We start from the raw sequence: 25,924 nt of genomic DNA, 5'->3' as shown, positions 1-25,924 counted from the left end.
CCAGCTCCCAAATGATGCAGGTACAGCACATCGCCTGGCCCTGCATCTCTATTTTGTTTACTCAGTTTTTAAATTTGATTTTTAAAAATTTCCTGCTGGGTTTATAAGTTTGTAAATATTTCCCCTATTTATCTTCAATCTGAATGTGACCTATAACAGACAGTGAAATTAGTATCTGTTACCAACAAAGGAACTTACAGCTTTACTGTGATGTCATTCTTTGTATTGTGCTGGATGTCCAATCCTGGGCTTCAGTTTCCCCTGGAAAAACACCTTACGAGCAAAAAACCTCTCTCTCTGCACCAAATTTGTTTTGATTCGTTTATTATTGTCACATGTACTGTGATACAGTAAAAAGTATTGCTTTGTACACTAACCAGACAAATTACATAAGTATCAAAAACAGAAATTGCTGAAAAAGCTCAGCAAGTCTGGTAGCATCTGTGAAGAGAAATCAGAGTCAGTGTTTCGGGTCCGGTGACCCTTCCTCAGAACTGCCATAAATATAAAATGTAAGTATTTCAGGGTAAGGGAGTAGAATGCAGAATACAGTGTTAAAGCTACAGAGAAGGTGCAGAGAAAGGTCAGCTTTAATACATCCAAAGTCCGTTCATAAGCCTGTAAAGAGTGGGGAAGAACCTGTTCTTGAATCTGTTGGTATGCGTTTTCAAAATTTTGTATCTTCTGCCCGATGGAAGAGGGTGGAAGAGAGTATAACTGCGATGGGAGGGGTCTTTGATTACGTTGGCTGCTTTCCTGAGGCAGAGGGAAGTGTAGACGGAGCCAGTGACATTCCCATGTTCCTGGAATGATATATTCACCCAGGAATGGACCCTTTGGCCCACGATGTTGTGCTGAACAAGATGCCAAGAAATTGAGGCTTTGGTCAAGAATAAGAAGGAAGCATATGTCAGGTATATACAGCAAGGATCAAGTGAATCCATAGAAGAGTATAAGGGCATTAGGATTATATTTAAGAGGGAAATCAGGAGGGCAAAAAGGGGACATGAGATAGCTTTGGCAAATAGGGTTAAAGAGAATCCAAAAGGGATTCTACAAATACATTAAGGACGAAAGAGTAACCCCTTAAAGGGCCCCTTAAAGATCAGCAAGGCTGCTTGTGTGGAACTGCAGGAGATAGGAGAGATACTAAACGAATATTTTGCATCAGTGCTTACTGTGGAGAAGGATATGGAAGATTGGGACTTGGGGAAATAAATAGCGACATCTTGAAAAATGTCCATAGTACAGAGGAGGAGGTGCTGGACTTCTTAAAACGTATAAAGGTGGATAAATCCCCGGAACCAGATCAGGTGTAACCTAGAACTCTGCGGGAAGCTAGGGATGTGATTGCTGGAACAAAAACAAAGTTGCTGGAAGAGCTCAGCAGGTCTGGCAGTATCTGTGAAGGAAAAGACAGAGTTAACGTTTCGGGTCTGGTGACCCTTCTTCAGAACTGATGGTGGCTGGGAAAACGTCAGTTTATATGCAAATAAAAGGGAGGGAGTGGGGTAGAGAGTAAACGATAGGATAGAACCTAAAGAGAGAGAAGAGCAGTTGGACAGACAAAGAGTTGATAATGATCAGGCTGGGAGGATGAATAGTTGTTAATGGGGACTATTAGTGACAAATAACAGGTAGTGTGTCATGGCAGGCTATGTGGTAACCAGGCCTGGTGTGTGGGGTAGGGTGCTGGGACATGGGAGAGCTTAGGCCCTAAAATTATTAAACTTGATATTGAGTCTGGAGGGCTGCAGGGTCCCCAAGTGGAAAATGAGGTGTTGTTCTTCCAGCTTGCGTTGAGCTTCGCTGAAACACTGCAGCAAGCCAGAGACAGAGATGTTGGTCAGGGAACAGAGTGGTGCGTTAAAGTGGCTGGCAACAGGTAGTTCAGGGTCTTTTTTGCGAGCACAGAGTAGATGTTCTGCAAAGTGGTCACCTAGTCTATGCTTCCTTTCCCCAATGTAGAGACCACATTGTGAGCAGTGCATGCAGTAGACGAGATTCTGGAATGTGCAGGTGAAGTGTTGCTTCACCTGGAAAGTATGTTTGGTCCCTTGGATACTGGGGAGGGAGGAGGTAAATGGGCAGGTGTTGCACCTTCGCCGGTTACAGGCAAGGTGCCGTAGGGCTGTTTGGGGGTGTTGGGGTGAAGGAAGTGTGGATCAGGATGTCCCAGAGGGAACGGTCCCTGTGGAAGGTGGACAAGAGTGGCGAGGGGAATATGTGACAACAAGGTGCAGAGCTGGATGAACACAGCAGGCCCAGCAGCATCATAGGAGCAGGAAGGCTGACATTTCGGGCCTAGACCCTTCATCAGAAAAGACATTTTCCCAGCCACCATCAGTTCTGACGAAGGGTCACCAGACACAAGATGTTAACCCTGTTTTTTTCCTTCACAGATGCTGCTAAGCTTTTCCAGCAACTTTGTTTTTGTTCCTGATTTACAGCATCCGCCGTTCTTTCAGTTTTTATTAAGTGATTGCTGGGCCCTTGCTGAGATATTTGTATCATTGATAGCCACAGGTGAGGTGCTGAAAGACTGGAGGTTGGCTAATGTGGTGCCACTATTTAAGAAAGGTGGTAAGGAAAACCCAGGGAACTATAGACCGGTGAGCCTGACATCAGTGATGGGCAAGTTGTTGGAGGGAATCCTGAGGGATAGGATTTACATGTGTTTTGAAAGGCAAGGACTGATTAGGGATAGTCAACAATGCTTTGTATGTTGGAAATTGTGTCTCACTAACTTGATTTGAGTTTTTTTTTTGAAGAAGTAACAAAGAGGATTGATGAGAGCAGAGATAGTAAGAACTGCTGATGCTGGAGTCAGAGATAACGCATTGTGGAGCTGGAGGAGCACAGCGGGCCAGGCAGCATCAGAGGAGCAGGAAAATTGACGTTTCAGGTCAGAAATGGGGGAGGGAGAAGGGAGCTCTGAAGTAAATAGAGAGAGGAGGGGTGGGTTTGGGGAAGGTAAGTGGGAGGATGTTAAGTGAGTGTAGGTAGGCAGCAGTGGGGATTGATCAGTGAGGTGGGAGGAGCGGATAGGTGGGATAGAAGTTGACAGGTTGTGTCAGGTCAAGGAGGCAGGAATGAGAGGGAGGGTTGGTCATGGGATGAGGCTGGGGTTGGGGAGATTTTGAAACCGGTAAAGTTCACATAGAGACCATTTGGTTGTAGGCTCCCGAGGCAGAATATGAGGTGCTGCTCCTCCAGTTTCCGGGTGGCATCATTGTGACACTGGAGGAGGCCCAGGATAGACACGTCGCCCAGGGAGTGGGAGGGGGAGTTGAAATGGTTTGCTACTGGAAGGTGTTGTCGTTTGTCGCAAACAGAGTGCAGGTGCTCTACAGAGCAGTCTCCAAGCTTCCGCTTGATCTCACTGATGTAGAGGAGGCCACATCGGGCGCAGCGGATGCAATAGACCACATTGACGGATTTGCAGGTGACCTCTGTCTGATGTGAAAGGTTTGTTTGGTGCCTTGGATGGAGGTGAGGAGGGAGGTGTAGGGGCAGGAGTAGTACTTCCTGCGGTTTCAGGGAAAGGTGGTGGGGCTAGTGGGGAGCAGGGAGTGGAAGAGGGAGTCACGGAGAGAGCGGTCCCTATGGAAGGCGGATAGGGGTGGGGAGGGAAATGTATCTTTGGTTGTTCGGTCGGATAGTAGGTGGCAGAAGTGGCACCTCTGCCGCATCTGATCCCAAGATGGGGCGTTCCACTCCTGAACATCCCAGATGTCCTACTATTTCAAGGACTGCAACATCCCCCTTCGGTGGTCGAAAATGCTCTCGACCGCATCTCTTGTATTTCCTGCAACAAAAACAATGAAAGAATCCCCCTTGTCCTCTCATATCACCCCACTAACCTCCGTATTCAACATATCATTCTCTGCCACTTCCACATTTGGAAAGGCAATTCAGGGCAGGACTTATACATTTAATTGTAAGGTCCCTGAGGAGTGTTGCTGAACAAAGAGACCTTGGAGTGCAGGTTCATATTTCCTTGAATGTGGAGTTCTAGGTAGACAGGATAGTGACGAAGGCTTTTGGTATGCTTTCTTTTATAGGTCAGTGCATTGAGGTTATGTTGCGGCTGTTCAGGACATTGGTTAGGCCACTATTGGAATACCTTGTGCAATTCTGGTCTCCCTGCTTTAGGAAGGATGTTGTGAAACTTGAAAGGGTTGAGAAAAGATTTACAAGAATGTTGCCAGGGTTGTAGGATTTGAGCTAAAGGGAGAGGCTGAATAGGCTGGGGCTATTTTCCGTGGAGCGTCGGAGGCTGAGGGTTGACCTTATAGAGGTTTATAAAATCATGAGGGACATGGATAGGGTGAATAACCAAGGTTTTTTCCCCGGAGTGGGTGAGTCCAAAATTAGAGAGCATATGTTTAAGGTGAGAGGGGAATGATTGAAAAGGAACTTAAGGGGCAACTTTTTCACGCTGAGGGTGGTGCATGTATGGAATGAGCTGCCAGGGGAAGTGATGGAGGCTGGTACAATTACAACATTTAAAAGGCACCTGGATGGGTATATGAATTGGAAGGGGCTAGAGGAATACAGCAAATGGGACTAGATTTATTTAGGATATCTGGTTGGACTGAAGGTTCTGTTTCCGTGCTGTACAACACTATGACTCTGTAAATTAAATTAATCCCTTCTGCCTGTCCTTGGTCCATAGCCCTCCATTAACACATATTCACATGCTATCTAAAAGTCCATTAATACCCTATTGTTGCTGCCTCCACCACCACCCCGGCAATGCATTCCAGAGTCCTCTTGCCCCTCACATCTTGTTTGAACTTTCCCCCTGTCACCCTAAATGCATGCTCCCTAGTGTTAATGATGTCAAATCTGGGAAAAAGATTCTGATCTATACATCTCAAATTTTATAGACTTCTATCAAGTTTCCCCTCATTCTCCGCTGCTCCGGAGGAAACAATCCAAGGTTTTCTAGCCTCTCATTACAGCTCATACTCTCTAATCTAGGCAGCAACCTGATGAAAAGGTGTAGAGCTGGATGAACTCTCCCACTGCAACTCTCTCGTAACCTCTTCGGCCTTGAAACTGCTCGACCACGTCCTGAAGCAAACAAGGTACTACAGCCACATCACCTTTCTTAGTACCTACCTACGGAACCAGATCATCCCCAATGGACTACAGTCCACATTTCAGGCCTTCCCAAAATTTCTGAAGAAGGGTCTAGGCCCGAAACGTCAGCCTTCCTGCTCCTCTGATGCTGCTTGGCCTGCTGTGTTCATCCAGCTCTACACCTTGTTATCTCAGATTCTCCAGCATCTGTCGTTCCTACTATCTCTCAGCAACCTGATGAACCTCTTCTGCATGCTCTCCAAAGCCTCCGCATCCTTCCTGTAACATGGTGACCAGAATTGAACGCAACACTCTAAGTGTGGCCTAACCAAAGTCTTGAAGAACTGCAGCATGGCATCTTGACTGTTGTACTCAATTCCTCGAGCAATAAAGGCAAGCATGCCATACGCCTTCTTCACCACCCTGTTTACTTGCATGGCCACTTTCAGGGAGCTATGGGCTTGAACCCCAAGAACTCTCTACATCAATGGTGTTCAGGGTCCTACCACGAACTGTGTACTTTTCCTTAACATTTGATCTCCCAAAGTGCAACCACCTCGCACTTACACAGATTAAACTCCATCTGCCATTTCTCCGCCCATATCTGCAACTGATCTATATCCCGTTGTATCCTTTGACAACCTTCTACACTATCCACAATTCCACCGACCTTTGTATCGTCTGCAAACTTACTAACCTACCCATCTACATTTTCATTCAAGTCATTTACATACATCACCAACAACAGCAGTCCCAGTATAAATCCCTGTGGAAGACACTAGTCTCAGATCTGCAGCCAGAAAAGCACCCTTCCAGCAGTACACTCTGCCTTCTATGGGCAAGCCAATTCTGAATCCAGTGGCCAAGTCACCATGAATCCCATGCATCTTCATCTTTTGAATGAGCCTACTATGAGGGCCCTTGTCGAAAGCCTTACTAAATTCCATGGAGACAACATCCACTGCTCTCCCTCATCGATCACCTTTCTCACCTCTTCGAAAAGTTCAAACAAGTTAGTAAGACATGACCTCCTCTGCACAGAGCCATGTTGACTGTCTCTAATTAGGCCATGCTTTCCCAAATGTGTGTAAATCCTATCCCTAAGAATTCTCTCCGATAGCTTCCCAACCACCAATGTGAGACTCGCTCGTCTATAGTTTCCTGGATTATCCCTGTTTCCCTTCTTGAACAGAGGGACAACATTACTACTTGCCAGTCCTCCGGGACCTCTCCAATGGCTAGCGAGGATACAAAGATCTTGGTCAAGGCCCCAGGAATCTCCTCTCTTGCCTCTCATGACGTAGGGTAGATGCCATCGGGCCCTGGGGACTTATCCACCTTAATGCTTTTGAAGAGACCCAACACCACTTCTTCCTTGACCTCAAATGCTGTAGCATATTAGCATGCTCCACACTAATCTCACTATCCTTGATATCCTTCTCCTGGGTGAATACTGACATGTCACCTCTCCTAAACCAAAAAAAGAGCTTTGGATGCTGGAAATCAGAAACAAAATTAGAAATTGGTGGAAAAACTCTGCAGCTCGGGCAGCATTCGTGGAGAGAAAACAGAGTTAATGTTTCAGCTCCAGTGACTTCTTCAGTAAGGGTCTCCTTCCTGACCGCGCAGCTCAATGGTCATGTGCTTCGACAGGCCATCTCTTAAAAAGAGCTGAGGTGGGCTGAGATGACGCACACTAGTTAAGCTTCAATAGTAATCAACACCTATTGAGGTTCGTTTCAGGTCAATGACTGATAACTGTCCCTCAGGTTCATAACTGTGTAGTTTATTTAGACAATGTTGTAGTCTATAGTAACATGTAGCCAGAGCATGCAAGATGAGTAGGCAACCTGTTTAAGCAATTGCAGTTAACTGGCTTTGTAATCAATTTAGAGTGATACAGCATAGAACCAGGCCCTACGGCCAACCAGGAAACCCCGAAGTACACTAATCCTATTTACCTGCACCTGGTCAATTGCCTACTATGCCCTGGCATTTTGAGTGCTGGCCCAGATGTTTCTTAAATGTTGTGAGTACCTGCCTCCACCACCCTCTCAGGCTGCTTTTTCCATATTTCTACCACCCTCTGGGTGAGAAAAATTTTTCTCAAATCTCCTCTAAACCACATGCTCCTCACCTTAAACTTATGCTGTCTGGCCTTACACACATCTGCAATGGGGTAAAGAATCTACTCTGTCTATTCCTCCCATAATTTTGAATATGTCAATGAAATCCTCGCTCAGCCTCCTCTGCTGCAAGGAAAACAAACCCAGCCTATCAAATCTCTCCCCATAACGGAGGCTTTTCATCCCAGGCAATATCCTGCTAAATGTCTTCTGCTTCCTTTCCAGTGTAATCACGTTCTTCTGATAGTGTTGTGACCAGAACTGCAAGCATTATTCCATCTGTGGTCTAACCAATGTTTTATAAATTTTTGAGATAACAAGGTGTAGAGCTGGATGAACACAGCAGGCCAAGCAGCATCAGAGGAGCAGGAAGGCTGACATTTCGGGCCTAGACCCTTCATCAGAAATGGGGGAGGGGAAGGGGGTTCGGAAATAAATAGGGAGAGAGGGAGAGGTGGATAGAAGATGGATAGAGGAGAAGATAGGTGGAGAGGAAACAGACAGGTCAAAGAGGCGGGGATGGAGCCAGTAAAGGTGAGTGTAGGTGGGGAGGTAGGGAAGAGATAGGTCAGGTTAGGGAGAATGGACAGGTCAAGGGGGCGGGATGAGGTTAGTAGGTAGGAAATGAGGGTGCGGCTTGAGGTGGGAGGAGGGGATAGGTGGGAGGAAGAACAGGTCAGGGAGGCGGGGACAAGCTGGGCTGGTTTTGGACTGCGGTAGGGGGAGGGGAGATTTTGAAGCTTGTGAAATCCACATTGATACCATTGGGCTGCAGGGTTCCCAAGGGGAATATGAGTTGCTGTTCCTACAACCTTCGGGTGGCATCGTTGTGGCACTGCAGGAGGCCCAGGATGGACGTGTCGTCTGAGGAATGGGAGGGGGAGTTGAAATGGTTCGCAACTGGGAGGTGCAGTTGTTTATTGCGAACCGAGCATAGGTGTTCTGCAAAGCGGTCCCCAAGCCTCCGCTGGGTTCCCCGATGTAGAGGAGGCCACACCGGGTACAGCGGATGCAGTATACCACATTAGCAGATGTGCAGGTGAACATCTGCTTGATGTGGAAAGTCTTCTTGGGGCCTGGGATGGGGCTGAGGGAGGAGGTGTGGGTGCAGGTGTAGCACTTCCTGCGGTTGCAGGGAAAAGAGCCGGGTGTGATGGGGCTGGAGGGGAGTGTGGAGCGGACAAGGGAGTCTCGGAGAGAGTGGTCCCTCCGGAAAGCAGATAAGGGTGGGGAGGGAAAAATGTCTTTGGTGGTGGGGTCGGATTGCAGGTGGCGGAAGTGTCGGAGCATGATGCGTTGGATCCGGAGGTTGGTGGGGTGGTACGTGAGGACGAGGGGGATTCTTTTTTGGTTGTTATTGCGGGAACGGGGTGTGAGGGATGAGTTGCGGGAAATGTGGGAGACATGGTGGAAGGCGTTCTCAACCACTGAGGGGGGTAAGTTGCGGTCCTTGAAAAACGAGGACATCTGAGATGTACGGGAGTGGAATGCCTCATCCTGGGAGCAGATGTGGCGGAGGCGAAGGAATTGGGAATAGGGGATGACATTTTTTGCAGGAAGGTGGGTGGGAGGGAGGAGGTGTTTTCTAGGTAGCTGTGGGAGTCGGTGGGCTTGAAATGGATATCGGTTTCTAGGTGGTTGCCCGAGATGGAGACAGAGAGGTCCAGGAACGTGAGAGAGGTTTTAGAGATGGTCCAGGTGAACTTAAGGTTGGGGTGGAAGGTGTTGGTGAAGTGGATGAACTGTTCGAGCTCCTCATGGGAGCACTGACGCCAACTCTCCGACACCTCCTCCGATCGCCCCCTTGATCATGACCCACCCCCGAGCACCAAACCATCATCTCCCAAACCATCCACAACCTCATCACCTCAGGTGACCTCCCACCCACGGCCTCCAACCTCATCCAACCCCAACCCCACACCGCCCGCTTCTATCTCCTTCCCAAAATCCACAAACCTGACTGCCCTGATCGACCCATTGTCTCCACCTGCTCCTGCCCCACTGAACTTATCTCCAACTATCTGGACTCCATTTTCTCCCCCTTGGTCCAAGAACTCCCTGCCTACGTCCGTGACACCACCCACGCCCTCCACCTCCTCCAGAACTTCCAATTCCCCGGTCCCCAACACCTCATCTTTACCATGGACGTCCAGTCCGTATACACCTGCATTCCCCATACAGATGGCCTAAAGGCCCTCCGCTTCTTCCTGTCCCGCAGGCCCGACCAGTCCCCCTCCACTGACACCCATATCCGCTTAGCCGAACTCGTCCTCACCCTCAACAACTTCTCTTTCAATTCCTCCCACTTCCTACAGACAAAGGGGGTGGCCATGGGTACCCGCATGGGCCCAAGCTATGCCTGCCTCTTTGTAGGTTACGTGGAACAATCCCTCTTCCGTACCTACACCGGCCCTCAACCCCACCTCTTCCTCCGTTACATTGATGACTGTATCGGCGCCGCCTCATGCTCCCACGAGGAGCTCGAACAGTTCATCCACTTCACCAACACCTTCCACCCCAACCTTAGGTTCACCTGGACCATCTCTAACACCTCTTTCACCTTCCTGGACCTCTCTGTCTCCATCTCGGGCAACCACCTAGAAATCGATATTCATTTCAAGCCCACCGACTCCCACAGCTACCTAGAATACACCTCCTCCCACCCACATTCCTGCAAAAATGCCATCCCCTATTCCCAATTCCTTCGCTTCCGCCGCATCTGCTCCCAGGATGAGGCATTCCACTCCCATACATCTCAGATGTCCTCGTTTTTCAAGGACCGCAACATCCCCCCCCTCAGTGGTTGAGAACGCCCTCCACCGTGTCTCCCACATTTCCCGCAACTCATCCCTCACACCCCATCCCCGCAATAACAACCAAAAAAGAATCCCCCCTCGTCCTCATGTACCATGCCACCAACCTCCGGATCCAACGCATCATCCTCCGACACTTCCGCCATCTGCAATCCGACCCCACCACCAAAGACATTTTTCCCTCCCCACCCTTATCTGCTTTCCGGAGGGACCACTCTCTCCGAGACTCCCTTGTCCGCTCCACACTCCCCTCCAGCCCCATCACACCCGGCTCTTTTCCCTGCAACCGCAGGAAGTGCTACACCTGCCCCCACACCTCCTCCCTCACCCCCATTCCAGGCCCCAAGAAGACTTTCCACATCAAGCAGATGTTCACCTGCACATCTGCCAATGTGGTATACTGCATCCGCTGTTCCTGTTGTGGCCTCCTCTACATCGGGGAAACCAAGCGGAGGCTTGGGGACCACTTTGCAGAACACCTATGCTCGGTTCGCAATAAACAACTGCACCTCCCAGTCGTGAACCATTTCAACTCCCCCTCCCATTCCTCAGACGACATGTCCATCCTGGGCCTCCTGCAGTGCCACAACGATGCCACCCGAAGGTTGCAGGAACAGCAACTCATATTCCACTTGGGAACCCTGCAGCCCAATGGTATCAATGTGGATTTCACAAGCTTCCCAAAACCAGCCCAGCTTGTCCCCGCCTCCCTGACCTGTTCTTCCTCCCACCTATCCCCTCCTCCCACCTCAAGCCACACCCCCATTTCCTACCTACTAACCTCATCCCGCCCCCTTGACCTGTCCATCCTCCCTAACCTGACCTATCTCCTCCCTACCTCCCCACCTACACTCACCTTTACTGGCTCCATCCCCGCCTCTTTGACCTGTCTGTTCCCTCTCCACCTATCTGCTCCTCTATCCATCTTCTATCCGCCTTCCCCTCTCTCCCTATTTATTTCAGAACCCCCTTCCCCTCCCCCATTTCTGCTGTAGGGTCTAGGCCTGAAACGTCAGGCTTCCTGCTCCTATGATGCTGCTCGGCCTGCTGTGTTCATCCAGCTCTACACCTTGTTATCTCAGATTCTCCAGCATCTGCCGTTCCTACTATCTCTGATAGAATTTTATGAAGTTTTTCTGTGTGTTGGCTAATTAAGGTAAGCATCCTGTATACCTTCTTCATTCTGTCTACCTGTTCTGACACCTTCAGGGATCTCTGGAGTTGTACATCAAAGTCCCTTTATTCCTTCGTACTACTTAGGGACCTGACATTCATTGTGTATATCCTTCCCCCATTAGACCTCCCAAAATGCATTATCTTGCACTTATCAGGATTAAATTCCATCTGCCATTGCTCTGCCCAATTTACCAGCTGATCAATGTCAGACTGTAGTCTGAGACCAGGCTCCTCCTCACTATCAATAACACCCCCAATTTTAGTGTCATCTGCAGTAGTAACTTTAGAAAGGCAAGCGTAACTTACCAAGGACATATTCTTTGAATTTTGAAAAATCTTCACATTTGTGGCAATTCCAGGAATAGCGGAGCTCAACTTCTAACTTGCTATCTGAATGGGCATAATGATATCAGTGGGAACCGTGTTGTCAGTCCAACAATGTGTATATTTTTCAAGGAATGTACAATTTAACAAAGATAATGTAGTTTTAAAGGAGCAACTTAGGATCTCTCTCTGGCCTCCTGAGCTTTAGACTTGCTATAAATTGTGGGGAGCGTTCCTAGTTGATATTCAATGCTGCTACATAACCAAGTCTCTAAATTTTAAACTTTTGGAACAGTAATATTCATAGAGTAATCAAGTGCAGTACATATCTGTACAACAAGCAAAGGAGATGACGTACAAAAGATGCAATGTTAGAATGAGCAATGATGTGTTCTGATTTTTACCGCTAAAGTTTTGGGAGAAACATTGGATGATACTTGACCACTTTGTTAATGTCTCTCAACATTCATGTTGAGGTGGTATGTTGATCAAAGATAAAGTCCTGAGTCCTTAAGAGACTTTTGAAGTTGGGAGGTGTTTAGGAAGATGAATGAGTCTCGCTGAGGAATCCTGACATGCACAAATATATTGACTGATTAGAGAGAGTCCAGACCCAGCAAACTCGGATCAGAATATGAATTGAGTAGGAGTGCAAACCTAGAGAAAGTCGCACAGAGATGAGGCCATGGAAGAATTTTAGTAAGCACAAGAATTTTGAAACTAAAGTGTTGAGATAAAAATTCAGTGGAGGTAGTTGTGATGAAGACACTGGTCTTAGTTAACTGAGATATATCGTATAGTTTGCATGATTTCCATGCAAGGATTATTCTCAGCCCCATTTTTTTGTTTCAAATCTGCATATGACTTTGCAACTCTTTGCCTGAGACCATTGGATTAATAGATTTGCTCGGTGTGGTACTTTAAATAAAAATGTTGCTCAGTATGGTACTTTAAATAATGGTAGGGATTCTGTTGTGTTCGCCATCATTACTGCACCAAAGCTGCCAATCACTTTGGGACGCCATGCAAAACCATACAAGAGGCCAGAAAACGCTGTCACCAATTCTAATCTTTGCCCTAAAATTTTACACAAACTTCAAAAACAACTTTAAAGTGGAGAATTTTATCATAATTGAGAAATTTGAAATGCCACAATTTAAAATTATATGTAAGGCTAATGAAAATATTTTGAAGTAATTATGACCTCATCATGCTATAAACGGGTACACCCCAATCTTTGCCCTGAAGTGCACTGACCCTAACCCTAATCCTAACCCCATTGCATTCCAAAGCAGTAAGGAAGTTAACTAAATTTTCCACTTTTATGCTGTTCGTCTTGCTGTAAAATCCTTCGGAAAAAGTTGCGCCTTCATGATTGGGGTGTACCTGTTTATAGCATGATGAGGTCATAATTACTTCAAAATATTTTCATTAGCCTTACATATAATTTTAAATTGTGGCATTTCAAATTTCTCCATTATGATAAAATTCTCCATTTTAAAGTTGTTTTTGAAGTTTGTGTAAAATTTTTAGTTTCTATCTTAACCTTACCTGATTAATTATTTTGTTATCTCAAAGTTTAAATTTAAAGTGAAGGGATAAAGTATTTTTAACTTTGTGACTTGTTTCTGTGACACCTTTTCAATGTGATTGACTAGTGATCTGCTTTTTGATATCACTGGTGCTAGGAGCCTGGACACCTGTTGACTTGGTGCCAGGTGTAAATTGCTGTTGAAGAAGGACTTAGACATACCGCAAGTATTCTCACACATAGAAGATGACAAATTTAAATATACTTTATCTCGTCACATTTAATGTAAATTTTCATATAGCAAAATAATTAATTAGGTTTAAGATAGAAGCAAATAAACGTTGTGAACAATTTTCTTTGAGATCACCAATGTGTGCCATTGTTTCATCACTGTAGATTTCCTAACCACGATGCTGTGAAATAAGGTGTTGTAGTTATCTTCTGGGTAAAGTTTTTTGAACAAATACAGCATAGCTCTGATAATGTGTTAGTATTTATTGTAAATTTTCTGATTTATTTTCTAGCCATTCACTGGTGGTGGATACCGTCTGGGAGCATCATCACATGAACAATCTGAATATGTATCACAAGATAAAAAACAAGATTCTAATCTCGATGTAAGTTTTGAATGTTAATATTCCAGAAGGCCAGTTGGTGAAGGATAGAACCACAGCCAATGTCTGTACAGTTTTATAGGTATTTATTTACTGAGGTGTAAATTAGAAGTGTACACTTCCTAAGTCACCATTGATAATATCAATCTGTGCGTACTTAGAAACATAAGTGAATGCCGAGTTAAAGGACACCGCTTGCATGCAATGAAACATAATTCATACTCAATTAACAGCATGAGCTGAAGGATAAAACAAATCATAATAACTGTCTGCAGCAAAACTATTATTCCTTGCCAATGGTTCCATCTGTTCTTTTCTACCGTTGAAGGATTATGCCTGCATTGTTTATGCCATTCACTAAAAAAAAAAATCCATTGTCTGAACATGACTGCATATCCATCTATCCTACCTTCCTTTTCATCTAATGTGTGAACAATATCTTAATTAAAATATTAAGAGTGCTGCTCCCAGTGGATGGGGTACAAGGGACAGTCCGATGGAATCAAATGCCGTTCTGTTACTGAAGTGGCCACCATCACTGTTAATCTGGTCCCCAGCAATGAAAGTGCCACCTCATGAGAGCTACCAGTTAGTCAGGCTATGTGCTCTACATGCTGCAATGTCCCCAGAGGCCCAGGAACTTGAAAGCAGGGTGAACTTGTGGGATAATGTGACAGAGTTAGGGCTAAGAAAAGGGCAGGAGGTGGCTTTCTGCTGAGCAAGCCTCCCCTCACTCAGTCATTGCCAGGTTCTTCTGTCACCTCCAACCCTTTCCCTCACAAGGGGACACTGGCAATCCCAATAGAAGAAGCCATATGGCCTCCATTTATTTCTGAACCACTAAATTACTGGACTGAGGAACAATTGATGTGAATTGGCTCATATTGAACCTAACTGACATCTAACACTGGCAAAGTGGAATCCCGCCTCAGCCTCCTAACCCTTTAATTTAATGTGAGGGGTGGGGGGAAAATGGAGAGACTGGGAGAGTTATGCTGCCATCAGGATACTAAGTACAGCCTCTCCCACAATGCGGCTGACTCAGTCATCATGTTTCCTACTGTGATGGGGTGCATGGAATCCAACTCTTCTGGCTGAGGATTCTTCAACCTGATTGGTTGAAGATCTCTATTCCCTACCCTACGAAAGGCCCTGTAGAGACCAGCGTGCTGAAACAGATAGCTGTGGGTGGAATTCATTCCTGAACCTCCAAGAAACACAAGTTAGGGCTTGAACCCTGTTCTGTGAGGAAGTAGTCACATATTGAGATTTTAGACCATAAGACCATAAAATATAGGAGCAGAATTAGGCCATTTGGCCCATCGAATCTGCTTCCCCATTCAATCATGACTGATATATTTCTCAACCCCGTTCTCCTGCCTTCTACCCAAGCAGACAACTCAAGGTCTCAGGTATGAGGCACCTACCTTCAGGTACCTAATCTGGGCTCTATAGTTGGTTAAAAATCCCAGTCAGCCTCCTTTAATTGAACTTACTCAGGCCTTTAACAAGGATAATTTCCTTCTCACTGCCTAGTGCAAGAAACTATGCCAAACCAGTTTCCATATTTGCAAAAATAGCCTACAAAGGAACTTCGAAACCTGTGGAAAATCAAACCCCAATTACTGATGTCTGTGCTCTTAAAGGCAGCCCAATCTCTGTGACAACTGTAAATGTTTTGTTTGTATTCTAATGTTTGATTTATCGTTAAAGTGTCTGCTGCATTTCTTGTTGTAAGAAAAATTTGCTGTGCTCCCTGATGTTGTGTACCAGTAGTAGCTGAAACAGTGGCGGCCTTTTGCAACCCACAACCCAGGCAGATTATGAAAGTGACTTGATAATAAGAATATATCACTTTGGAACTTAGACGATTAACTATATTTAGGTGCTTGTAACAGGTTCGAGATCATATCTATCATATATATTTTTTACGATACCATTTTTAATACAGTTATAAAGTGTTAGATGAATAAATTGAAGGAACTTTGAATCATTTAATTATTTAATCTACTCAAAAGTTAAGAGACTAAACCTTTCATTTACAAAGAAATGAATAGAAGAATAGTTTGGTTAAGATTTTACTTAGTTATTTGAGTAAATTTTACGGTGTAAGAACCAAAGCTAATCCAAATTATTTTTCCACTTCTTTCAAAATAAAAATGGGGCTGGGACTTGTTTTGTTAGTTGTGTGTTGATATGTGTGATATGGGTGTATGATTTTTGATAGGTTCAAATTTTGCTGAAACTATGGAAAAACGGTTTCAGTCTAGATGATGGAGAACTGCGTACCTACACAGACGCTGCAAATGCTGAATTTTTGGAATCCATTAGCAGAGGGTAAGATTGTGTTAATTCCAAAATGCTAATTTTTTATGACAATCCAACCTTTTGAATATTTTTCACAAATTTACTGATGCTTTCAACAACATATTACTTTGAGGTAGGCTTGAACATGGGACAGAGCTTTACTCCAAACAGAAATGTGATTTGTAAAATTTATAAGTTTTTACCTTGCATATGTTATCTGTTTCTGTGTATACTGTTTGTACATGTTCTTTGTCAAGTCTCCCTGTCTCCATCATTGCCTGCCATTTGTCTCTCTTGTACAAGTTATTTTTCTCATGGCCATTTTATTTTCAATCTTCGTACTTTGTACTTTTCCAAATATCTGTCCCTTTCATCCATCTTTTCTGATTCTTCTCCTTGCCATCTTCAAAAATCACACAACACCAGGTTATGGTCCAACAGGTTTATTTGAAAACAAGCTATTGGAGTCTTACTCCTTCTACAGGGGTTAGTGAGAAAGGTAGCATGAGACACAGCATTTATAAGCAAAAGATCAAAGGGTCATAGAACAGATGCAAATGTATAGAACAAACCTAACATGGCTGGTAAATCTTTAATCAGTTAGAAAGGAGATGCAGGTTTCAATTGATTAATATGCAAATCCCAGAATTTCTTTCAGGTCACTGCCCTGAGATAATTAAAGGGTTTGTCAGTATACCAGAGATGACATCTCAGGTCAGACAATGCATTTTAGGTTTGACTGTCTACAAATTGTGTGCTTTTTCAACAAAATCGAATGTACCTGCAATTACAAATACACAAATGCAAATTCATCCCATAAATTTGTGTGTGTGTGTGTGTGTTGGGGGCGTGGGGGAGGGCGGTGGGGGGAGAGTGGGTGCGGGTGGAGAAAGAGAGAGTGTGTGTGTCTGTGTGAGGGAGAGAGAGACAGACAGACAGAGTGTGTATGCGAAAGGAGGAGTCAAATTGGACCCCTGTGGAAGGCCATTGCCCTGGGCTTGACATGTATGCTCAAGCCATCAGGGTATGCATGAACACCAGATTCATCAGCCACACTTGTAAAGTAGCACAAAACATCACCCAAGCACAATGCAACGCCACCCAGGCTCTCAAGACAAATCACAACATTGTAATGAAACCAGCAGACAAAGGAGGAGCCATCATCATGCAGAATAGAACAGACTACTGCAAGGAAGTATACCGACAACTGAACAACCAGGAACCCCACAGACTACTTCCTGCCAATCTGACCAAAGAACACACTCATGAACTCAACAGACAGTCCTTCAGAGTACCCTACATACTATCATGCTGCATACTTCTCGCGTAGGGGCCTTCTGAAGATACACAAAGCCAATACACCTGGACGTCCCATCATATCAGGCAGTGGGACCATGTGTGAGACCCTCTCTGGCTACATTGAGGGCATCTTGAAACCCATTGTATAGGAACCCCCAGCTTCTGTCACGACACTACGGATTTCTTACAGAATCTGACCAGCCACGGGCCAGTCGAACCAGGAACATTCTCGTCACAATGGACGTTTCGGCACTCTACACCACTATCTCCCACGGTGATGGCATCGCTGCATCAGCCTCAGTACTCAATACCAACAACTGTCAATTTCCAGACGCCATCCTACAACTCATCTGCTTCATTCTCAACTACAACATCTTCACCTTCGACAACCAGTTCTTCATCCAGACACACGGAACAGCCATGGGAACCGGATTTTCTCCCCAGTATGCCAACATTTTCATGCGCAGGTCCGAACAAGACTTCTTTGCTGCGCAGGACCTCTGACCAACACTATACACCAGATACATTGATGACATTTTCTTCCTTTGGACTCATGTCGAGGAATCACTGAAACAGCTACATAGTGATAGCAACAAGATCCATTCCACCATCAGACTTACCATGGACTGCTCTTCAGAATCAGTCTCATTCTTGGACACGTGTATCTCCATCAAAGACGGACGCCTCAATACCTCACTCTGCTAGAAGCCTACGGATAACCTCATAATGCTGCACTTTTCTAGCTTCCAGCCTAAACATACTAAAAAAGCCATCCCCTACAAACAAGCCCTACACATACACAGGACATGTTCAGATGAGGAGCAACGCAACAGACACCTGAGTGCATTGAAGGACGCCCTCATAAGAATGAGATACGGTGCTAAACTCATCGATCGCCAGTTCCGACGTGCCACAGCGAAAAACCGCAATGACCTCCTCAGAAGACAGACATGGGATATAACCAATAAGGTACCCTTCGTCATCCAGTGCTTCCCCAGAGCAGAGAAACTGCACCATGTTCTTTGCAGCCTTCAACACGTTATCGATAACAATGAGCACCTCGCCAAGATCTTCCCCACACCTCCACTTCTTGCCTTCAAACAACTGCCAAACTTTAAACAGACCATTGTTTGCAGCAAACTACCCAGCCTTCAGGACAGCATTGACCACAACACTATACAACCCTGTCATGGCAACCTCTGTAAGACATACCAGATCATCAACATGGACACTACCATCACACATGGGAACACCACCCATCACATGCACGGCAGATACTCATGTGATTCGGCCAACATTGTCTATCTCATATGCTGCAGGCAAGGATGCCCTGAGGCATGGTACATTGGCGAAACCGTGCAGACGCTACGACAATGGATGAATGAACATCGCGCAACAATTGACAGATAGGAATGTTCCCTCCCAATGGGGGAATACTTTAGCGGTCATGAACATTTGGCCTTGGATCTTTGGGTAAACATCCTCCAAAGCGGACTTAGGGATACACAACAACTCAGAATTGTTGAGCAGAGACTGATAGACAAGTCTGGTACCAATGAGGGAACTTGCTCCTCAACCGGGAACTTGGATTCATGTTGCACAATAGGTGACCCCACCGCACTGTCACCCCACTATACACTGTCTCGTTGACACTCACACACATACACTCTCACACAAACTCACTTTCTCACGCACGCACACATGCACACAGACCCTTCTAATAAGTACACTGACTCCCTCACTCATGCACACGCTCTCTCTCTAGCGCGCACACTCGCACTCTCTCTCACTCTCTCTCTCTCTCTCACACACACACACACACACACACACACACACACTCTCACTCTAACTCACATTCTCACTCTCGTCCCCTCATAAACATGCACACACACATAAATTTATGGGGTGAATTTGCACTTGCAGATTTGTAATTGCAGATGCATTCTATTTTGTTCAAAAAGTGCACAATTTGTAGGCAGTCAATGTGGCATTTTATAAATTTCTACTTTGGAAATAAAACCAGTCTGACTCCAATTTAAAACACAGACAGATTCTAAACAAGGCCTCACACCTAAAATGCATTGTCTGACCTGAGATGCCCCCTCTGATATACTGATAAAATGTTTAGTTATCTCGGGGCAGTGACCTGAAAGAAATTCTGGGATTTGCACGTTAATTAATCAAAACCTGCATCTCCTTTCTAACTGATTAAAGATTTAACAGCCATCTTAGGCTTGTTCAATACATTCGCATCAGTTCTCTGACCCTTTGACCTTTTACTTATAAATTGTGTGTCTGATGCCACCTCTCTCACTAATACCTGAACAAGGAGCAAGGCTGTGAAAACTTGTGTTTTCAAATAAACCTGTTGGACTATAACCTGGTGTTGTGTGATTTTTGACCTAGTCCACCCCAGTCCAACACCAGCACCTCCACACCTCGCCACCTCAATACTACTACCCTACTTTTGTACTCAACGCCTTCCATTTTTGCCAGTCGTGTTTCTTCTTCCTCAACCGTTCATTCTAACCTTCCTCTTTCATTGCTTACGTAGGTTCACTCTAAACCTGTTGCTCTAATGACATTTCAATTATGTTGTGTTTCCTTATGCATTCTTGCAAACAGGGAGATTCCTATTGAGCTCCAAAAATTGGTTCATGGCAATCAAGTAAGTTTGGATATGGAGGATCACAGAAGTGAAGAATATTTGAAACACAAATTGAAGTTCAAGGCATTTTCTGGAGATGGACAGAAATTGGGAAGGTAAGGGATGAGTATTAAGTAGGATATTGGTCCATGTCACAGGTTTGCAATATGCATATGTCCTCAAATCTTAAATAAATAAATCTTAAAATGCTTCCTGGATTTAAAGATGCCTACGACCTTCCTTAAATTAGTCTTTGTAAAGGTATATACAGTTGACATTTAAAATAAAGGCTTAAATTGTTTTCTTCTTAAGATCAGAAGATCATTTTGGATAAAGAACAACATTATATCATTAATGACGCATTCAGCCTTGATTGACTTACTGGCTAGTATATTATAAACCTTCTTTGTTTGGAATAATTACGTCTGTATTTTTTACCTTGCCTTTTCCGAGCTTCGATCCAGTGGCCACCCCTCTGTTGTCCTTTTGGGTACAGTGCACAGTTTCTAATGTTTCAATCCTTACATGGAAAGATGAACTTACCAAATAGAATGTTCTACTTGTTTGATGTAGCTTCTAACATGTTGTGTGAACATTATCCATTCTCACATTAGGTGACCATTTATTCATTCAGACATCGCTGGCAAGGTCAACACTTATTACTCATTCCTAATTATCATTGAGAGAGTGCTGGTGAACCACCTTCTTGCCTCCTTCTGTGTAGTGCAGGTACTATGCTGCCACAGTCCATATTGCTGTTGGATAGATGGAGTTCCGGATGTTGGCAAGAGATTTCCAAGTCAATAAGACTTGGAGGTGCTGATGGTTGTGTGCCTGCCACCCTTGTCCTTCTGAGTATTACAGCTTACAGATTTGGGAGGTACTGTCAGAGAAATGTTGGTGACATGTCAGTGTTTCTTATTGATGATGTACTGGTGTACTATATAGTGTGGAGAGCAGCGATGTTTAAGGTGGTCAGCGGATCGCTAGTTTGAAGTAAGATTGACCTAGACCTCAGAATTGACAGTGTTCAGATAATAATTTCAATATTTAAAGTGCTTTAAATGGATTATAAACTGTTTCATGCCCTCTTTCCCAAGTGGTAACTACACCAGTAAAATTTTGATAGTCATAAACATTTTGTTTTTATCCCTTTGTATAGCCCGACTCCAACCATCGTTAGCACGCCATCTTCTCCTGAGGAAGAGTTCAAATATTTTGTTAATATTGTGGATATAAATGACTCTGAGCCAACTACCAACATTCAGGTTCGTCTAGCAGATGGAAGCCGTTTGGTGCAGAAATTCAATCAAACTCATCGGTAAGACTTCGCACAGTTCTCTCTTTGTGATGTTACTACAGTACCCCTTGTTATGTGTTCACCTGCATGTACAAGTATACTATTGGTATGACACCCAATCTGTAATTAGTGGTAGCTAGGAAGTAAGAATTGAGAGTTAATAATCTTGTGGGTATGCATCTAGGGTGCACCTTTGCTGCCTGGCACTCATTTGCAGAGTTACAATATATCAGCCCATGTGCATATGGAGAAGTATAAGAAATAAACACATAAGCCTCTAGCGTCTTGTGTCTAAAAGTGTGATTTCTTCCAAACTCTTGGGAATCCGACGATTTAACATGGTTGAACCAGGTGTCTGTCAGTAAGATTCAACTACTTTAAACATATTAAATGATGAATTAAATTGAGGAAAATCAATCCAAATTTCCGCTGGATAGAGAAAAGAACCTGCGTGAATTATGATAATTTGAAATGGCTGCTGCCACAGCAACCTATGTGTAGCTACAAGCCATAATGTATTGAGTTGTAGCAGCACTTGAGAAGTTTAAATGAAATTGCACACTAGAATTCAGTAACTTTCAAAATGACACTTATGAAGAGAAAAGGATCAGCAACATCCTTTTCTGGATAAGAGAGAAAGCACTAGATTTGATTGCTAACTGAATTGAGTGAGGATGACAGCATAACTTCAGGCAATATTTTAATTATAAGTTTAGCACACATTTCCAGCCAAAGTTCATTTCTAAGCCTAGGGCAGGAACCAGGTGAGCTTGCCGACAACTGACAATTGAAAAATGTAGTCATAAAGTATAATTTCAAGCAAAGAGGTGAAAGGTTGACAGATCAGCTCGTAGGGAACTGCAGAACCTGAGGTACAAAAGTATTTAATTGGAAAGAACAAGCTTAAATATCGTAGATGGAAGACAGTGCCAGAACACAGTAACAAATAAACGGAAGAAGATGTTGACTTCCCAAACCACATGTCTTCTGAGAGAGGTAACTTGAATCCCACTGCCCCACCACCACCACAACTTCTGTCAATAAGTGAACATAGAAAAATGGAAAATAGGTGCAGGAGTAGACCATTCAGCCCTTCGAGTCTGCACCACCATTCAATATGATCATGGCTGATAATGCAGTCTCAGTATCCCATTCCCACACATTGTCCATACCCCTTGATCCCTTTAGAAAGCTGCAAGGGCCACGCCCAGCTCCACCTTGAATATATCTAATGAACAGTCTCCTGTGGGAGAGAATTCCACAGGTTCACAACTCTGAGTGAAAAAATTCATCCTCATCTCAGTCCATGTAAGACATTCAGGACTGTAAGGTGCTTTTTGAAAATTCATTTACTATTTTTTTCAAATAGACCATGGTATGTTTCCCTCGCACACTGCTTCTGAAGTCCATTTTTTTAAATGACCCATAATAAACAAGGTGTCAAATGGCCTTATCCCTGCTGCCTTCTGTATTTTTATGTTTGTGCTGTTTGCCTATGTGTTTTTAATTCTGTTAGGATTGCCAATATGTATTTTGGTTAGGACCCTAAAATCTGGCAGGGATTACAATTCAGATCAATATCCAAGAGGGAAACAAAGACTGTTCAGAGTGCTTGCACCCATTGCTTTCATCCCAATGTCAAACATATTTCTAATGGATGATCTAGAATATGTTTGAAGTCTTAGGTGTTTGTTTTCCTTCAGTCCCTTTGAGAGCTTCTGAACCTTAATAATGTTTCTCAAGTGTGCATTAATATTTTTCTAATTACAGAATTAGTGACATTCGCCAATTTATCATTCAACACCGCCCTACTTATGCTACTTCCTCCTTTGTATTGATGACCACTTTCCCAAATAAAGAGCTGACAGATGAAGAGCAAACTCTGCTAGAGGCCAAGCTACTTAATGCAGTGATTGTTCAGCGCATGAAGTAATTTCACCTTTGCGGGACTGTACAGGGTAGAACAAGCTTGACAAATTTTTCAGTATACTGAATTTGAATGATGTGTGTCATATGGTAAAATTGCCATGACGCTCACCTCAAACCAACTTTGCACAGGACGGAGGTATAAAGGGATTGTGGACCTGCAGCAGGAGGCTATGCTCACTTTCCTATGAAGGGCTTATCAGAACACTTGTCTGTACAGTAAAGGCAAACATTTAATATGTACACGTCTACTCATTCTTAAATGGGAAATTCTATGTCATATTAGTAACTGGAAACATTCTACAGAAGTAACTGGAGCCTTCAGATAACTGCTACAAACTTGAAACTTTGTTTCAACAACTACTACTGTATTTGAGCTAGATTCACTTGAATTTTCAAAAAAAGCTATTTTAAATTGTGCATCTGGAGATTAAAAATGCACTAGTTAATACAGACATATTTATGCATGATATGACAATATTGAGTATAATATTGTTGATGTTTTATGGGATCTGTAAGAAGTGATCAAAATTTATGTACTGTTGGTAATCTCAATTGTGGAATAAAACATTGTTAATGTGTATGGCATAAAATTATATTATAGTGAATGTTGCATTAGTTGCCACTTGCAACTGTTTCCATGAGATGAATATTACTAGCCGTGTCAGGAACGTCTTCAATTGATAGGTTCTTTGAATTGGCTGCAGCAACAATGGCTGCATGTTTCATTGCTTCTAGAACCAGTTAAAAGTTTACTTTGAAATTCAATGATGGCTCAAGACATTGGAGTGCCTTCTGTTTTTCAAAAATTTGAAACAGCCTATTTGGCTAAGTTTGAGTTATGTGTCTGTCATAGGATATAGATGTTAGTATTCCGTTTGTTAATTAATTATCTTCTATTGTTTTATTGCTGGTTGTGCAATGATTGTGACAAAGTTAGAAATAAAAACGGTAGGTCTGAATACTGCTAAATACCTAATTTAGACACATCGAAGAAAGGGGGAAAAGTACCCATTGTCAACTTAACATAAAATTATTGGCTGCCAAAAATCATTTGGTGTTCAAAACCGTAATTAAACCCAGAGCCCATTCGATAAAATGGCTGTCACTGATAAATAATGTGCTCCATTGTACTGCTGCCAAGAAGAGTTGTCCTTTTGATCTTGGATATTTCTTTGCCTCAGATTGATGTTGCCTCAGGACAGCTTGCTATTTTATTTTTACAAATGTCTTCTACTTACTTCTAAACGCTGTCAGAAAAATCTTTTAAGCAACTATTTTGTGCCTTTCTTCCACGTTTCCTGTAGCAATTTCTTTAAAATTAAGGTGAATTTTTGCCATCATTTTGAGTGCAAATTTAAAATGCAAGAAAATTAATATTATTCAGAATTGATTGGCTAGCCTGGTCTTAATCTCATGGTACTGGTTGGGTATGTGGATGGCATAGGTTTTACAAGTATATCAAGAATGGCCCTCACCGCCACCTTTTTGAGGGCAATTAGGAATGTGCAATAAATACTGACCTAGTCGGCAATCACATCCCATGGACAAATATTTTAAAAAAAACAAGATCTTTATAGTTGGTAAATGTGTGTCTTGTCCTTGCTTGGTAATTTTTCAAATGGGTGAGTTATCACTAAAACAAAAAGTACGGAAAAACTTTACATTTGGCTATTGTACATAGCTGAAACCCTGTAGATAACAGACTGACTTTTTATCAAATCTTTTATTTTCATACTAACCCTTCCTTTAAGTTCTTAGTAGGAACTGCAAATGTAGCTGTAGAACACTATCAATAGATAATGAAACTCCAGCCTTCACTTAAACACGTCGAATTTTTGTTAAAAGAAGCCTGCATTTTGTTTGTTAAAATGGAACTTGCAATGAATATCAAATGTATTAGCAATTGTAACACTTGTCAGTTTACATTAATTTTCACTAAAGTTTTTTGAAGACAATGTTGCAGCTCTGAATCAAATTAGTCTTAACAGTTACTTTACTAACCTCATGGAATGTTCCTTTGCACAGCAATTAAATACTTTCCTGCAAACAGACACTTTGAACAGTGATTTATTTCTTTACTTGCCAGAAGTCAAGTTCATCGTATTTTCATATATGACAGCTGCATACTACTGAATTTTTGCTTGCTAAAATTTATGGTGAATCGATTAGAATTTGTATGTTTTGAGTCATAGACTTTTATAAAAAGAAATCGTTCAGATCAGATTGAAACTGTGCACCGTACCAGATGCACCCGCATTCTGTCTACAACCCCAATCCTTTATATTTCATAATAGACAATTTCCCTATAACATCAACATGTAGCATGGTACTGCACTGCCACTGAGTGGTAGGATATAGCTTTCCACCCATAAATCCTTTGCCATGTTTTCATTCCAGCTTCAATCTCATTCCTACAGCAAATCAGAATGAAATGTAAGCACCAATGCAGGTGGAAGGCTAAACACCATTCTTGGGCAGCTCTGGAAATGTATCAGAGTGCTGATTACAAATGCTATCAATAGAGGCCTGTAAATAGTCCTACTAACTTCAGGAACAAAAACAAAGTTGCTGGAAAAGCACAGCAGCATCTGTGAAGGAAAAGACAGAGTTAATGTTCCGGGTCCGATGACCCTTCCTCAGAACTGATGGTGGCTAGGAAAACGTCAGTTTATATGCGAGAAAAGGGGAGGGGTATGGGGTAGAGAGTAAACAATAGGATAGAACCTAAAGAGAGAGAAGAGCAGTTGGGCAAACAAAGAGTTGACAATGA

The 25,924-nt window shown here is 43.5% G+C and overlaps 1 protein-coding gene across 2 annotated transcripts in view; it reads left to right on the top strand.

Moving 5' to 3' along the window:
* The window catches only part of LOC109931931 (NSFL1 cofactor p47-like), a 34,156-nt gene extending 8,951 nt beyond the window's left edge, over positions 1-25,205 (top strand). For both annotated transcript variants that reach the window (XM_048596075.1, XM_048596074.1), the window contains exons 4-8: positions 13,583-13,675; positions 15,900-16,009; positions 19,904-20,041; positions 21,088-21,246; positions 22,996-25,205. In XM_048596075.1, the coding sequence (XP_048452032.1) occupies positions 13,583-13,675; positions 15,900-16,009; positions 19,904-20,041; positions 21,088-21,246; positions 22,996-23,158 (663 nt within the window). In that variant the 3' untranslated portion in view covers positions 23,159-25,205. The remainder of the gene's footprint in view (positions 1-13,582; positions 13,676-15,899; positions 16,010-19,903; positions 20,042-21,087; positions 21,247-22,995) is intronic.
* Positions 25,206-25,924: the final 719 nt, after the last annotated feature.

Source organism: Rhincodon typus, chromosome 4, assembly GCF_021869965.1.
Source record: "Rhincodon typus isolate 14 chromosome 4, sRhiTyp1.1, whole genome shotgun sequence".
In the NCBI taxonomy this organism is placed as follows: Eukaryota; Metazoa; Chordata; class Chondrichthyes; order Orectolobiformes; family Rhincodontidae; genus Rhincodon; species Rhincodon typus.
Note: the sequence above shows the minus strand (reverse complement) of the source record. Positions and strands in the feature narration are given on the sequence as shown.